This window comes from Calonectris borealis, chromosome 5 (assembly GCF_964195595.1).
Source record: "Calonectris borealis chromosome 5, bCalBor7.hap1.2, whole genome shotgun sequence".
NCBI classification, from domain to species: Eukaryota; Metazoa; Chordata; class Aves; order Procellariiformes; family Procellariidae; genus Calonectris; species Calonectris borealis.
The window spans coordinates 36,129,728-36,147,093 of record NC_134316.1 but is presented as its reverse complement, the minus strand read 5'-3'; the positions used below and the strand labels follow the sequence as shown (position 1 = coordinate 36,147,093).

Genomic DNA, 17,366 nt, shown 5'->3' with positions numbered 1-17,366 from the left:
ACAGTGTATTCAGCATATAAATAGTAGGAACATAAATGTGCTTGTAAACCTCTTAAAGTGTAAGATGACACAAGCTTTTCTTATTTTATCATAGCCACTTTAAAATGCACATATTCTTAGAAATACTATTTAATCATTAGTGCAAGTTAAATTCAAGAACAGAAGCTGAAATACTATAGTTTTCATTTTATTTTCTTCTTGGATCAAGTTGATTCTAAGTAATTATAGCTTTAAAACTACCGATGTCTCAATTCTTTACACTTGTCCCATTCTATAGGACTTCCTGAAACTTGAAAATACCAGCCAAAGCTACAAATAAACTAATTATTGTCATGAAAAAATTATGAAGAAAAATGTAAAAATGGCAATTTTTCTAGTAGCTTTTCACATTCTTTTTTGGTTTTTTTTTTTTTTTTACATATCACAATAAACAAAACAATTGTGACTTCTGTGTTTTAGAAGTGCGCATCAGCGTCTTTAAGACAGATTTTTTTATATTACCTTTTCCTGCAAATGTAAGTTATTACGTAAATGTTCTTTGACTTCATCATCAGTGTCCCTCTGTAGAAAGGAAGAAGTATTTTTCAATTCAGATTATCATTCATCTCATAAGAACACGTACAACATACAACAGCTATTATTTTAATATTGAAACTTAACCTCTTTTGTTTTCAAAGTACTTAAATTACCAGAAAGGCATGGGACAAAGGCTTTCTTTAATTTTGAGCAAAAAACAAGGATTAAACTTTGAAGAGAATTAAAGCTAACTAATGGTATTTCAGTATTTGGTCCAAATGCATATATAAAAATGTGCATTGTATACAAATGGAAAATGACCTGGAAATGATGGCAGCTGTCTATACACACCACTTTTTCTGTGAAAGCACAATTAGCAGCTATAAGTGCTTACAGTACATTGACATATTTAATTATATTGACTGCTTAGATATCTATGTCTCAAAGTTCAGTTTATAAAGTTCTGCTTATTTTGCATTAAAAACTATTACAAAGTATACACTTACATGGCTGTATCTAGTCTTAGCCAAAGAGATGAGCTCTTGATCTCCAGGAGTACACATATTCAAACCAATAGGAAGCATCTTTTTAAGTGCAGCTACAATCAATGATGTTTGTATGGAGTACAAATCCCCTCTACGTTTTGATTTTTTTCTCTCTTGATCTTGTCCTCCAGACTATAGTTAAAAAAATGGAAAAGTAAATTACTATAATTCTCTGATAGCACACTTTTCCAACACGCTCTTGCCCTAATGGTCCAAGGAAACTATGTTCCTGATGTAGTACGATTAATTAAAAAAGCTACATTAGAGGAAGGGTGTACAGTCTTGAGTGGGAAATGTAGAGGAATACTTTTGGTATGCGCCAATGCAGAAATTGCAATAACAGTAATATTTTAATAGCAGTAACATTCTTTTGTGTGCATTCATACATATGAATTTTCTGGATCTTACCTCTCAAATCAGAAACCACCCTAAAATTAAAAGCTGAGGCAGTCTCAGGGAACACTACTAGTTCTCAATGTTACAGAGACAAATTCAGGATGTTTACATTTTTGTTAGAAACTTACACAGAGATTGTTATCCAGGGTCTGAATGAAAAAATATTTTCTGATTTGTCTCAACTGAAAAATACCAGTATCTAAAAGGCTTTGATTCAATGAAATAAAATGCCAATGATTTAGTGCCTCTGGGAAAAGCACTGCCCTTTGGCTTTGGCTTATATAAGCAACTCTGGGATGAAAAAGTAAGTCTTTTGCATCTTTGGAGATCATGAGTAACAGGAAAAGGAAAACAAAAGAGAGAGAGAAGTAAACAGCACAACAGAATAACATCTGCCCTATCTTCTTATAACAGACACTGTACAACAATATTTTACACACAACTTTTCATTTATGACCAAAATCTTTACAACAGACCCATATATTTAATGAACATATGGTAAACAACAACAACATAAAAATAGCCCAGTTCTGAATTCTATACCTAGATTAAACTCCTATTACACTCAAGGGGAGTTTTGCCTAAGATAAGATTTCAGGACTAGGCCTCCAGGCTTATACAACACTACAAAATAGCAAATGCTTGCATTTAACCCTCCACATCCTTTTCCCTCTGTCAATTAAGTTTTACTGACTATTGTTTTTATAATACATTGTGTAGTTACACATACTGATACAGCAGAATCCATTGCAATTCATTATTTACCAATTATTACCACACTATTATCATAGTAATCAATGGGAAAAAAAAAAGACAGACAGACATATTCTACTCAGTGATAAATTTTGGCAAATTCTGTCTTCTAGATGGTGAATCTCTGTGTATGTAGCTGGTCTTGAGCATTTGCAGGTCAGAGGGAACACACAATGGATGTGGCTTCCTTTCTTAAGGAACTAACAATTGCAAGAGAGTACTTTGCCTCAAAGCTTTGCTTTTGGAAGTGCCTTAGAAATAGCAGTGATGTAATGGCTATAATAATGACATTATTTGTACTCTACGTTGACAGCAGACAAACAAATCCCACAATGTATCACTGTATTCCAGTGGCGTCACTATGCATCTTAAATAAGGAATACAAAATATATAATAGATATATTAAAAAAAAAAAAAAGGAGAGTTACTGGTTTACTTTTCTGCATCTTTCTGCTTGAAGACCTTTTACACATCCAATTTTCTTTATTTTCATTTGAGATTAATAACTAGATATGAACAAGGTAGGTGAACCTTAAAACCCGAACATTTTTAAAACATGAAAAGAAGATCCATTCTGCCTTTGCCACGCAATTCTGCTGTCTGTGAATTCACAACTCCTGCTGATAAATGTATAAGTAGAGTCACAGACAGAAACCTAAATGACAATCAAATTATGTCTCTTTCCGTTCTAATATGAGTAAACACAATACCTTCATTTCATATGTAAAGAGCATTAAATTGGATATATTTTGCCTAAATAATTAAGTGTGCTAAAAGGACCTCAACAAGAAGATTGATATAATCTGGTTGCCTAATGGCACATAATGATCTTACTTGTCTGAGGATTTAAACACACAAATGGACATTTCTTCAACAACCATATACAGAAAAAGAACTACAGATTCTCCAGTAGATTCATAATAATTAAATATACAATCAAAAGATGAAATAAGTTATTTATACCAAAAAAAAATCAGCTAAAACTGGTTAAGATGATGGAATTAGTATTTTTAGTATTTCCAACCCTCCTTAAACCTTCAATTCTCTGAGATTATAACGACAGCATTCATTAAATCCTACTCTCTATATCTGGGGAAGTTTCACAATAGCAAAGCATGAAATCAGGTCTATTAGTTTAATACAACTGCTCACTTTTTAACTTATGCCTCCAATTTAATTGATTAAAGACTCTTCACAGCATCATGTGTGCTTCTCAGCACACAGGGTGAAAGGAAAGATGAAAGGGTTTTATGCTCCATTTTGCTGTTCATTCTGCTTCACCAATGAAGAACACACCATAGGTCGAAAAGTACTCATCTATATTAGAAATTCATATTAAAAAAAGATAAAATATGGATGATGCAAAGGAAGGTGAACTATGGTTCACTGGAGACAAAGAAAGCTTTGAATACATTAAATACATAAAAGGAACAAGGATTATTCAAAAGCTTTGTCACACCTCACATCTTTAGTAAAGATCATTTTAATTTTGGAAGAAGGTAGGATTTGAACTCTTTATCTTATTTAAACTTACTGGTTCTAATACCATCTCCTATTCATCTACAGACAGGGTATAGGTTCTAGCACATTTTTCCCATATATTTTTCTTTAATATCATAAGCCAAATACATGTTTCTGATGACTCTACTTAGGCATTGCTTTTACAATGTCTGCTTCAATGTACTAGCAAAAAAATCAAAATGCAGAAAGACAGCAGAGGCAGAATGTACATCTAAAATAATTAGAAAAGATAACTTTACTACATTTTCACATTAAGCAACATGTGGCAGTGCCAAAGGGAATTTCAGCTGCTCTGGTCAAATTTTGCCGCTTTAACTTGGAGAAAATTTATAGTAGGTGGAACCTGGGCCTTCACTTTGTGACGCCACTGCTATGATCAATGGAAAGAATGCTTGGAGCCTGATCATCTCTAAATCTAAAACAAAGACACATCATGCACTTTGACCTGTACCTTTACTTGCATGGCCTGTATGAAAGAAAAATAAAGGGAAAAAACCATAAGTAAAAGAGATGAAAAGATAATAATTTTACAAGTTAGTAATAAACTTACTTAGCTTTATCAGGACAATAAAAATGTTGTAAGTTTGTAGCTAAAACAATAGACTCTAAGTGTGTAATCAAATAAGATCTTAGTGAAATAATTTTTACTCAGCTTAATCCTTATTAAATGATTGAACCTCTGAATTTATCTGTTGCTATTCAGTACAACCATTTGTTGCTTCAGCACATAAGGAAGTACATCTAGTAAGTAAGCACATCAATATACTAATTACTGCATCTTTTCCCAATATTGTTAAAAGCAGGAAAGTGTCTGGAACTCTGGATAGTCCAATAATGAAAAATATTCACCTTTTCACCAAAATAGCTCTTTCTACCTATTTTCCCCACCAAAATATGATTGAGAAAAATTGTATTTAGAAATGGAAATCAAACTATCACTGTGAAGATGCAGCATTTCATTTATAGATGTATTTTCCCATTGCATAGCTCATTGTTTTGAAGACAGCCTGAGAGAAAATTTGACTTAAGCTCATTATGTCTCAGCAGTACCCATTTTGAGAACACTATTATAAATTCAAGTGTAAGTCCCATACATGCACAGGGTTTTTTCCTGTTTATTATGATAATACTATAAATACACTTAAATATACATGTATTCCATAGTCAACACTACATTATCATTGTGTCAGGCAATCTTAAGAAGATAACATCAAAACCATGTAGTTATGGTAAAACAGCAAAAAAATTCAACTGTTACTCAAAAGAATCTTTGACCAGGCATGGGAAAATACTATAGAAAACTGTTGGTTAAAAACAAACATGAAAAAACATAAACACAAACAAGCCCCCCCTTCTGTGATAGCTCTAATAGTAACTTTGTTTTCTTGCGATACGTGAATTAGCCTCAAAATTTTGAAGCCAAGCTGTTACGAAAATCTTTTTATATCCTACTGTATTTATATCACATAGTGAAGAAAACCAGCTACAAGTCAAGAAAGACTGAAAGAGTAATTATCAAATTAAGTGTTAAGCATCTTAGAATCTTCAATACCTTACTCAGACAAATAGCAAATTTTAATTGAAAATTGTGTGAAATATGTAGAAGCTGCACAGACATGGCTCAGCAGATGTATACTGAAGGTAAGTAAAGACAAGACATTAATTATATTTCATTTATTAGAGATGACCATACAAGTAATCCACTCATGATTTACCGTAGTATATCTAAAGGAAACATTCTATGCAGTTGAAATAGCCTCAAAGAAGAGATCTAAAATTCTTGCAGAATATACTAACATGAAATCCTCTAATTATCGTAAACTTGCAAATAATATGTATTACATATTACAAATGGGCACAAACCACAATGTTGTTTTGTAATACAAACTTGGATTTTATGACTGCCTCAAACTTCTACAATAGGTTTATCCAAATGCTTTTTAAAAACAGATACAAAAAAATTAATAATGAGGGCCAGTCAAATACAACTTCAGTAGGATATGCAAGTGTTTAACGACTGAGGTTATATATCCAGCCACACATCCATTTAGATACCAGAACTTACACAGAAAAATTGCCCCCACATATGTATTACACATTTATTATGTACATGTGAATGTATACGTTTAGTCTTTTATACCAATTAACTGTAAAACACAATAGGACATCATTGCATCTGAATCAAAATGCTATTTTATCAACAAACCTATGAAGGGTTCAAAAATAACAGATTAGTGGAGTTGAATGTGTTTAATTCTCCATTTCAACACTTCTATCACAAATCTGTTATTTCAACGCAATCTAAGTTATCAGTCTCTCTCAGACTGAAAGTTCTCTAACTTACCATTCCCCTCCGAGCAATCTGCTGCCATTTTTTTAGAAAAGAAAAATTAAAAAACTTGCTCAGCTGTTTAATACATTTATTTGAGAAAATATTAACAAAGTTAATATTGTATAATCAAAATACAATGGGTACTTAATTAATTTATTGATTGTAATGATGAATCATTTATTACCTCTGCTATTAGCTACTGATAAATAATGTAATCCTAATTCTTCATCCTCTGCATATGGCATGTAAAGATATAGAACCTTCCATACATCATATATCACACCTAACACAATAGCACTATCACAGTATCTTGTATCTTAGGAAAAATGCTAAGTCTCTGGTAAGACAGACAGTTGTCTAAAGCAGTCTGAGATCAGTATGGGGTCTTATTCCTTTAAGAGACCCGGAACTGTTCTGTCTTGGCCAACTGTTAATAGTCAATGTTCATATTCACAGTTATCTATACATCCTCATGCTTGATAAATAATGGATATGATTGCTTTCACTAAAAATAATGTGAATAAAGATAAACTGGTGATAAAGAGGAAACTGGTAATTATTCTGTTAGCATAGTACTTCCGGAGATGAATGTTAATATTAAAGCAAGAAATTATAAAAATAATGTTCCCCAATGTAATGTCCTCTACTGATTATTCTCTGAGGATATAAGTAAGTATCAAGCCTTGCAAGAAAACCTGAAATTCAGTTACTTAGAGAACTTCTTGTTCATTTTAAACTATGCAGTCTTAAAATAAAATTATTCAGATCTAAATGTATGCTTTAATGTATGCGCTGGTTTTAGAGCTCTTACATTATATATTATGAAAGGTTATCAATTTCCTGCTTAGAAACCATATACAGAAAACCAACACAACACTTCTAAAAGATGTCTCATGTATTGTGTCATGGTATTTAAGTCATCATGAAACAAATGCCTATCTAAACGATCAGCTGTTCTGCAATCACTCCTGCAGATATGGTACCATATTAATAAAATATTCAGTCATGAACAATACAATCTTTTATTTCTTCCTTTATAAGCAATAACCATGCACAGTGTCCTTTAATGCTATGATTTGATATTAATATGCTTACAAAAATTATATGCATATAAAAAATTTATAATATCTCTGTACTGCATACCCATACAAAGAAAAGCACATTTACATATGCATCTACATCCCTGTTATGTATAAATATATACATACAAGTATTTATATTTCAATATACACAACAGGCATTTGAAAATGTAATCTTAAAACCAAACTCTTTCAAATTTGCATCATATAGATTCTTGATGTTAAATTCCTGTGCAGTCATGAACTAATGATGAGCAAAAAAATCTGTTATTTTTGCTTGTAAATTCCGGAGCAGTATGAGGGATACCTATTCTTTATTTTGTAAAGATTTGTTTTGTCATTCCTGCCATGCCAGACTGACTAAAATATGACACTAACAGTTTACATCATATTATCTTATTATCAATACTGCAGTGAGACACAATTTAGATTAAGTATGAATCACCTGATTCTAATCGATCGTGTTTTTAAAAAAAGTATACCTAATTCTTGGCTCCTCAGGCCAATTCTAATGTATAAATGTTGAAGTATATGTATTAAATGTATCTGTAGTGATTGCCATATGATAAAAATACAGTGCTATGTGTTAGACTGTTATTGTACAATTGATCATCAAATAGCCTGGACTGCGCCCACTACTCATCTCGCTAATGAGGATAATACAAACATTTCAATTCTATCACACAATTTCAAGGAGCTGCATCTTGAAAACAAGAAAACACATTAAAAATTTCCTTTTCTCCAAATATGGAATTCTCTATATAGTTTGAATTGCTGTTCAGTGCCAGTCATGAACTAATGACGAGCAGAAAATCTGTTATGTTTGCTTGTAAACTTTCCACTATTGGGGTTTCGCTTAACCAAATTTCAGAACTTAAAAAATCATAATAGAAAAGAATCAAACATTTTTTAAGAGAATTAAGAAATGTAATGGCACATTTTATCTGACTCTCTATTGTCTAAAGTTGCACTTAGAGTAGCTAGGTTACAGACAATCAAAATATAGTGAAATATAAAACAATAAACCCCACCACTTCTCTGGAACCCTTTCAAAATAGGATTACTCCAAACACATTACAAATATGAATAAACCAAAGGGTTCTTTGCTACATTTACCAACACTAATTTGGACTTAGACTTCAACTGGCTTTAGTTAAGTAAGGCAATCTTCCTCAGCTAATGTCAAAGCGGCATTTTTTACCTTGACAACATGCATTTTCTCTATTATACAGGTAACAAATGTACTTTCCAGCCATCATGTCGGCATCTTGTCATATTGAAAATGAGCAAAAAAGAAATGAATATGGTCATTAATAAGAAACAAGAAAAACAGTGCACGTGGCATGCTACATGTATGAATAAAGAGCTATATGCAAAGACAGTATTCCTCCATCAACATTGACAGAACAATACTGATTGACGTTCACAAAAAAAAGATCAGACAACCAATGTTTCTTCACTTGCTTTTATAAAAGAGTCCACCTTTTTTTTTTCTGAAAGATCAACAACTCATATTATATATTACAAACCATATTCTCTTATATGTGTAACTTTTTCAAATCAAGACCTTTATTTTAATCTTGTGTCTTCGACTACTTAGCAGACATTTAATAAGTAACTCTAAGGTACATAGCCTATATTTTGCATAGTAGTTGTCATGTCTATAATCAAGAAGCAAAACTATTTTTTGTTTCTTCTACCAGCACAGCAGCTGCAATCTGAGTAGATTTTCAGAGCCTTCTTACAACATACTAAACACATGATGAAGATTTAACTGACCCACAAATTTTTATTAACTTACTTTAGACATCTTGCTCTTGGTGTCTCCTGTTAAAAATGCCAAATTGTTGATTTCATTCTGAATCACAAAATTTTGTTCTTCTCTTTTGAAATTCTAAAGATGAAAAAAAAAAATCAGCAGAAGTTTAATTCATCCGCATGTACCACATTTATATTTAAAGATAGAATGAAATGGAAGAAAAAGTATACAACTTATCTTACATGTGATTTACACCACAGGATAAAAACTTCAGCTACCATTCGAAAGAGTTCATCAGAATCTGCATCTGGTTTCTTTAGCCAATTGGCTCTAATTACAAAAACAAGAGAATTGAAAATAAGACATTTAAAATAAGACAACTGAATATAACAATCTCTATTTAATAGATCAGGTTACATTTGTATAGTTAATCTTGGAATTTAATGACAATCACTTCAATTTTCCACGACCATGGTTAGAGAGACCATTTTTCATGACAGTTTAACTCGTCTCCAAAAAAACTCCTAATTCTTGGCTACTTATTTCTGCCTGTTCCTCCCTGCAATGCTGCCACATGTTTTTGTGCCTATTCTGTGAACCAGACTAGAAAACAGAACTGGCTGAAAATCAAAACTCTTCCTCCAAGTATTTCTCTATTTCTTTTGTTATTTCCATAATAAAACTTTGTTATCAAAACTTTGCGATCAAAACTTTGTGTTGATCCAAAAGAGAACACTATAATGGAAAGAGCAGGAAGAGTACAGGGAAATGAAAGAGTGGGTGAGCTGTAAGAGCTCACTGCTTCAATTGGTTTATTTTTGTAATCCAGGAACTAATACAACTTCAGTCTGGGTCTGTCTGCACAAGGATGCTCAGAAAACCTGGGCAAATGAACTAACAGATGCAGCCCTCTTAAATGTCTCTGAATTAAAATGCATTAATATGACCATACATAAAGTGGGCATCTGACAGCAGACAGATGTTATAACTTACGCTCATTAATGTTACAATTTATGCTCATTAACTCTATCTTTCTAGTAGGATTTCTCCACAGCCCAGATAAATCTGTGTTTTTTAAAAATTCGAAGTGTTTCTTTGCCAACAAGGTCTGACATAGTAAAGCCTTGAGTTCATCTAGAAAAAGCAAATAATTCTCAGTGTAAATCGGTTCACAGCATAAACGATCATGCATGCAATGAAAATGCTCCTAACTAGCCCGATATGTACTAACACCTAAAAAATATAAGTGGACAATGATTATGTACAGAAGAACAATGTTGTTAAGGATAGGATTAAAATACTGTAGATACTGAGATACTATAGATACTTCAGATACTCTTCTGAAGAGCACCTTGGGGTCATGTTCTGGGACAAAGGAAAGGGAAAGTGTAGGCACAGAATAATCCTTCAGTAAATGGCTGAGGAGAGAGACTTCTGATAATTCCAAAGGCAATACAATGTGGTCCAAACACTTTTTATTTCCGTCTTAAAAAAACCAACAAATAGTTTTTCACCTCTTCATTACCACTTAAAGCTTTTAGCCATTTTTTAATTTTTGAAAGGCATATTCATTTGTAATGTCATTGGGCTGCAGTAGCATATATAACAAGTCTCGTCAGGATATGCGTTCTCAATGATAATAGTGCAGTTAGAATACAACCAAATAAGCCAAATGCATGTGAGAAAAAGGTGTGAATTCAAGATACATCATTCTGTAAGTTAAGAATCTTAAAGTACTCAGGGTCTGATTCTCAGCATAACATTAAATGCATTGTGTTCTTTCTGATTATCTGATCATGGACTCCAGTATATTAACTAATAAATATGAATTTAATTATTAGTTTTTATTTACCTGTTGTTGTCTACATAACGTATCAACATTGGATAGAAGGCGTAAAGGTCTCTACAAAGAACAGCAAATTCATCGAGAATGAGTAGCTCAGCTTCTTGAGTGTCAGTTTTACTATCTGCTCTCAGTTGCTCCTCTTCCATCACGATCTTTATAGCTTTCTTCTTCAATTTCTCCAGTGTTGGAATGAAGTGAGTTTTGAGCAGATCAGGCCTGGCTTTGCTGATGATGGGTTGAGCATAAACTATACATAAAAATATAGATAATCCTATGATTAACACACAATTGATGTTTTTCATCATATTAATATGAACTCCGCGGTTCCAGAAAACATATAGGTCATAGTGCTTCACATATTTCTGGAGCATCATAAAATTATTAATAAAACTATGAATATAGCTTTGTAACAACTGTGTGTATCGAGAGATTAAAAGCTAGTTACTGGGAATTCAGATTATAAGTATTTCTGTCTTACATCAATTAAACTACCATGGTTTTGGCAAGTCACAGGTCTCTAACTTAGAACCTAAACAAAGTAGGGATTGAGACACAAAGTCCTCACAAAAATACTTTTGGGTTTTTTTTGTGTGTGTGGTTGTTTTGTATACAGTGTCAGAAAATAGTCAGAAGACAGTGTTCGGGAAGAATTCCTTTACCTCTTTTGCCTTGGGCAAGCTAAAATGCAGAGAATGAATGACTAATTCAAGATCATAGATCTATTTTGTACAAGCATTAGTAATAAAATGCAGACCACCCGAGTCAAAAATCCTTACAAGAACCACACTAGTACATTATATCCTTACGTAGAAAAGCAGCCACTACAAAACTGCAAGCTGTGGTCTCTACAATTAGGCAGCAAACTTCTTACTAAATTTTAATGGAATCCTTATTATTATTAAAGACCTTTCAGTATTTAAAATAATACTGAAAACCCTGTACCAATGGGGCGTTAAAATTTAGCAGGAAATTATTACCTTTACATAGATTTTCTTGAACCACCTTATTGCATATTATACTCTTACACTGTTTAAGATGAATGATAAGATTTGGATACAGTAAGTTTCTTTAGCTAGCTAGCTACTAAATGTTATAGGACATTGAGAAATCTTTCTGCTCATTTAATAGCTGGCACAGTTACTCAAGCAAAGCAACTAATTCTGAACTTGGGTTACTCCTAGGATTATTTCACGATATACACTTTCCTTCCCTTTTGTCCTGATATTTCATGAACAGAATTCACAGGACACATACCCTCTGCTACAATATTCAGTTCTTATGTGTCTTGAAAATCAATGGAATTCACAACTCCAAATTAAATGCTAAGGCTCTTATACAGTACATTGAGAAGATAACATTTTCAAAATCCATTATGTTGTATAGAAAGCTCTCTGCTTACAGTGATGCTACAATGCATGCATAAAAATAATTAAAAAATTGAAAAAATTAAAATATCTTTCTCTTATCATTACTTATCTACTCTTTAGCTTTCTTTCCTGCTGTTTTTAATTACCATTTATTATTATTATATCACTAGGTAATATGGTAAAGTGTAGCAAAGTAATTAAATATTATTAGGTACAATTAATCTTTAAAAATATTTACAGTACCTGCAATTCTTTTCATCCAAGATGCTTCGTCTATTCCCAGATTGTTGTTAATGATTTTCAGAATGTTTCCAAGAATGATGCTCAGATGCTCAGATGTTATCATTGTACAGCAAGGCCCAGCACTTTGAGGAACACTCTCAGACCCTCTTTCCCACCAGTAGGATAAATAGTTGCATAGCATGGGTAAGATAACCTCAATTACATGAGGCATTTCAGTATACCTTGCTCCAGACTCTGCTAAATCATTAATTTCCTTTATTAGTCCATCCAACTGAGGGATCTCTGGACACATCTCTTCTACTGTATCAGGCATACCTAAAACTGCAAGTAAGGGTAGAAAAGCAAAAGATTAATTAACAAAATAAAAGAGAACATCTACGTTCACCTACGTTTAAACCCTAAACACAAAGAACATTGTCACTCAAGATTTTTTCTGTCACCATCTTGGGCAGACATAACTATAGTAAGACTTTGGGGTATACACAGCTCTCTAATCTCACAAATTATGTCTTTCTGATCATGTGCATATAGCACTGATGTAGATAATAGCTGCCATAAAGCTTTACCATAAGGTGTCCTGCAATTATCTGGTGAGTAGCCCAGCTATGTAAAAGTGCAAACTGATCAATATTGGATAAACTCTGGCCATTGTTTCCATAATCATTCACACTTTCACGTCAATTTGCAAAACATTAAATCCACCTCAGGGAAAAGGAAACAAACAGCTCAAAATTATGGGTGAGATTAAAATTAAACTGTACCTAGTTCACAAACTCTGCACATCTATCTCCCAACAAAAATACCAGGAAAGAATTCCAGCTGTCAGATGCTTGTATGAGAAACTGAAGGGTGCTTATTCAGCAATGAACAACTCATCATAATCCAATGCCATTCACTCTAGCAAAATTCTTCTGCCACCAGTGCTGCTTCTATAAAGTAGAGCTGACAGGAAGGAAGGGCTAGCACAAGCTTTTCCATGACTGCTTTTATATGGAAAAACTTACGAAGCATATGGAATCTATCTACCTACTTTTTTGTTGTTGTTTAAAGTAACAATGATTTTGGCAGGTAATGACTCTTACACAGATCAATGAGGAAAATACTGAAATACTTTAAGATATCAGAGTCCATCAAGAGTAAGCTGGGAAAGAAGCAAGCGAAGAAAATCTATGTAGAAGGACTCATGCTCCTTTGACTAAGGTTTCATGGAATCAAAGTCATATTCTGTCAGGAGTTCCCTATACCAAACTGCATTGGAGTAGTGGTAAGACAACAAAAAAATATAGATCATTTTCCTGTTCACATAAATAAGATATTACACCTCTTGCATGTTGCTAGTAAGAACATAACTGTACAATTTGCTAAAAATTTTTGTAACGTAGATATGATCTTTGACTAAGCTTCAAATATTACAGTATGCAGCTTCAGAAAAGAATTCAAAAACATCATGTTCAGAAAAATATCCAAATATGCTAGGAGAAAGGGAACAATGTTAACATAGTCTCAACAAAGCAGAGCAAGGTTAAAATGACAAGTAATGAAAGAGCAATAGTAGGAGTTCTCTATCGGGGCATACATTTGGGTTTTTTTCACTATTACTATTTTTTTCTATTACTATCAGCTGGAGAGCAGCAAACACCTTTTTTTTCTTTTGTGTGAGGAACAGTACTTACTCGCTCTTTCTCTTGCACTTTTTGTGTTGAAGACAGACAATGGGTTGTAATGGTTGAGAGAAGGTTCAAGGAATGCTACTGGAATGGCTGCTGCAAGAGATGCTAAGCACTCACCAAGTGCGGGACGCTGCCTGTATATGAGAGACACTGAAAATTACCTGAGAGGAAAAGTCTTTCACTAGGCTTTCAATGTCTAGCATGCATTATAAAGCAACATTAACATTCATTGCTGATTTAGTTTATCTTTTTAATACATTAGGAACTATTTGACAATTTTGAAAAATTGTATTTCTCACATGAACAAAATTACCGGAAATTACAGGAGTATAAGAAACACAGTTTTTAAAAAAAACAACCTCCACCAAGTGTTGTATATTAAAGGTAAACTGCTCCACAGTGCAACTGTGCAACCACAAACTATAGAAAACGTGTCTAGAATATGCACAAAGAATAGATTAGTAACTGCATATTCTTATTATACCTTCGGTTTGCTTAAACAAGGAGCAAATGCATATAATCAGTAGGAATTTGTTTTAGCGCTCATATCCTTTTTCAAAATTTCACTTCTTTTCTGTATATATAAATATATTTATTTTGGTTCACACATTATACCATTTACATAGTCAAATAATGAGAAACACTACTGCTACTTATCAAAGACTGATTTTTCATGACTTTATGGCATTCTGTGTGGTGTGTTCTGAAAGGGGCAATTCCGCATTCCCCCACACAACCTTCCCAAGTTCCTATTTGTTCTCTGCTACCACTAAAACTCAGACAGCATCTTGATAAGCTGGATGAAGGAACTGGTCCAGCTAAAAATAAATCTCACCATAAAAACAAAACTAACCAAGCCAAACATCCTCATCATCTCGCTGCATAAACACTATTTACCAGAAAAAAAACAAAAGGGGTGGAAATGTACAGATGAAGGTGCAAGAGATGCTGAGACAGTCCTTTTCAGCATAAGACCAGACTCATATTGGCTTAAAACTAAAGCTAAGGTACTCTTTTGAAGTTCTGAAGCACTGTTTATACAAGATGCCTTACAGATCTGCTACACTTGACATACAGATTGGATAAAGATAGGACACACCTTTCATCCTTTGAAGCTCCATATTTTGTTTGGAATAGACATGGACCTATTGGAGCAGGTCCAGAGGAGGTTGTCCTGGTTTCAGCTGGGATGGAGTTGATTTTCTTCCTATTAACTGGTACAGTGCTGTGTTTTGGATGTAGTATGAGAATAGTGTTGATAACACACTGATGTTTTAGTTGTTGCTAAATAATGTTTACGCTAGTCAAGGACTTTTCATCTTCCCGTGCCCTGTCAGGTGCGCGGGGGGCGGGGAGGAGTGTGGCCGGAATGGCTGGTCCAGCTGGCCAATGGGCTATTCCATACCATATGACATCATGCTCAGCATATAAGGCTGAGCGAAGAAGAAGGAGGGGAGGGGGGGGCGTTCAGAGTGATGGCGTTTGTCTTCCCAAGTAACTGTTATGCGTTATGGAGCCCTGCTTTGCTGGAGATGGCTGACACCTGCCTGCCGATGGGAAGTAGTGAATGAATTCCTTGTTTTGCTTTGCTTGCGTGCACAGCTTTTGCTTTCCCTATTAAACTGTCTTATCTCAACCCACGAGTTTTCTCACTTTTACCCTTCTGATTCTCTCCCCCATCCCACCCGGGAGGGGGCGAGTGAGCGGCTGCGTGGTACTCAGTGGCCGGCTGGGGTTAAACCACAACAGAGGGACACAAAAATGATCAGAGGGATGGAACGCCTCTCCTATGAAGAAAGGCTGAGAGAGTTGGGGTTGTTCAGCCTGGAGAAGAGAAGGCTTTGGGGAGACCTTCTTGCAGCCTTTCAGTACTTAAAGGGGGCTTATAAGAAAGATGGGGACAAACTTTTTAGCGGGGCCTACTGCGGTAGGACAAGGTGTAATGGTTTTAAACTGAAAGAGGGTAGATTTAGGCTAGATATAAGGAAGAAATTTTTTACAATGAGGGTTCTGAAACACTGGAACAGGTTGCCCAGAGAGGTGGTAGATGCCCCATCCCTGGAAACATACAAGGTCAGGTTGGACGGGGCTCTGAGCAACCTGATTTGGTTGAAGATGTCCCTGCTCATTGCAGGGAGGTTGGACTAGATGACCTTTAAAGGTCCCTTCCAACCCAAACTATTCGATGATTCTATGATTGTTCAAATTCCAGAAATAACAACAATCTTTTTAAGATTCCTTCCTGTCAACAAAGTCTTCTTCATTGTATGACCTAAAGTCAAAGATTGTGACCCATCTACTACCTCATCTTCAAGTGCCTATGTCAATTTTTATTTCACAAGCATGCTGGAATGTGAAGAGATATGCAACTACATACCCTCCAACTTCTTTTGTTGCAGGAGAAACAAAAGAAATTGGCAAAAGCAATGGCCTTACAGAATTGAAAAACATTATAAAAAAGGATTTTTGTTCACTTGGGTATTTCATGTAACATGATTCACATGATATTACTCTATTTCAAAGGTGAATGCTCATTCGTTCTCTACAGAAGTACTACAGTTTACTGTTGTTTTACTGCCATCAAAGAAATGGAAAATGCAGAAATCAATTACCACAAAATTAAAAAGAAACTATGTGCTCCACCTATATATCTGTGTCATTTTCCTTACATTCTGACCATCCATATAGTGTACATTTTGCAACAGAACACATGATGCATTATTATCACAGATAGCAACCACAGAACATTTCATTAAAAAACAAATTTTTGATAATCGAATTTCTACTGTATTTTAGAGCACAGTAATGTTCTCTTCCAATTTAAATTGTAATGAAAGATGCAATATTATATATATAGGAGATTTCATAAATTTTCCTAAAAGGGAAGCTTTATTACATCTTTGCCTTCTGTTGGATCAAGAAGGAAAAACTTGGTGTGTGTACATAAATATAAGTACACAAACACATATTAAAAAGTAATTTGAAAAGAGTAACATCAAATGCACTGAGGCTATGTAATCACATGCATGACAACGTCATAATGCATACCCATCTTTGTATATAAAAAGAAGCCAAAAAAAGAGAAGGTGAACAATTACACAAGGCTAAGAAAATTACTCTAAGTACACAGATATGTTTTGTCATATAGAAGTCCTAAATATGAGAAACCAAGGGAAAGCCTATAATTTTGTAGGACAGAAATTAGAAAAGATAAAAAGAATTTCAGAGCAGATACTCACTGACATAAAAAGCAAATAATGTAAAATAAATCACTTGGGGAACTGAATGGTTCAATAGAATTATTGGAGTAAAAGGAACTTAAAAAAAAGCCAAATTAAC

General features: G+C 33.9%; 1 protein-coding gene across 1 annotated transcript in view; it reads right to left on the bottom strand.

Annotated features, from left to right (window-relative positions):
• Positions 1-17,366, bottom strand: part of RYR3 (ryanodine receptor 3) — a 256,141-nt gene that overhangs the window by 42,214 nt on the left and 196,561 nt on the right. The window contains exons 65-73 of the mRNA XM_075151795.1: positions 14,031-14,161; positions 12,358-12,678; positions 10,754-10,994; positions 9,144-9,231; positions 8,944-9,036; positions 6,076-6,096; positions 4,183-4,197; positions 1,023-1,193; positions 502-561 (exon numbers count right to left, since the gene is read on the bottom strand). Coding sequence (XP_075007896.1) covers positions 502-561; positions 1,023-1,193; positions 4,183-4,197; positions 6,076-6,096; positions 8,944-9,036; positions 9,144-9,231; positions 10,754-10,994; positions 12,358-12,678; positions 14,031-14,161 — 1,141 coding nt within the window. The remainder of the gene's footprint in view (positions 1-501; positions 562-1,022; positions 1,194-4,182; positions 4,198-6,075; positions 6,097-8,943; positions 9,037-9,143; positions 9,232-10,753; positions 10,995-12,357; positions 12,679-14,030; positions 14,162-17,366) is intronic.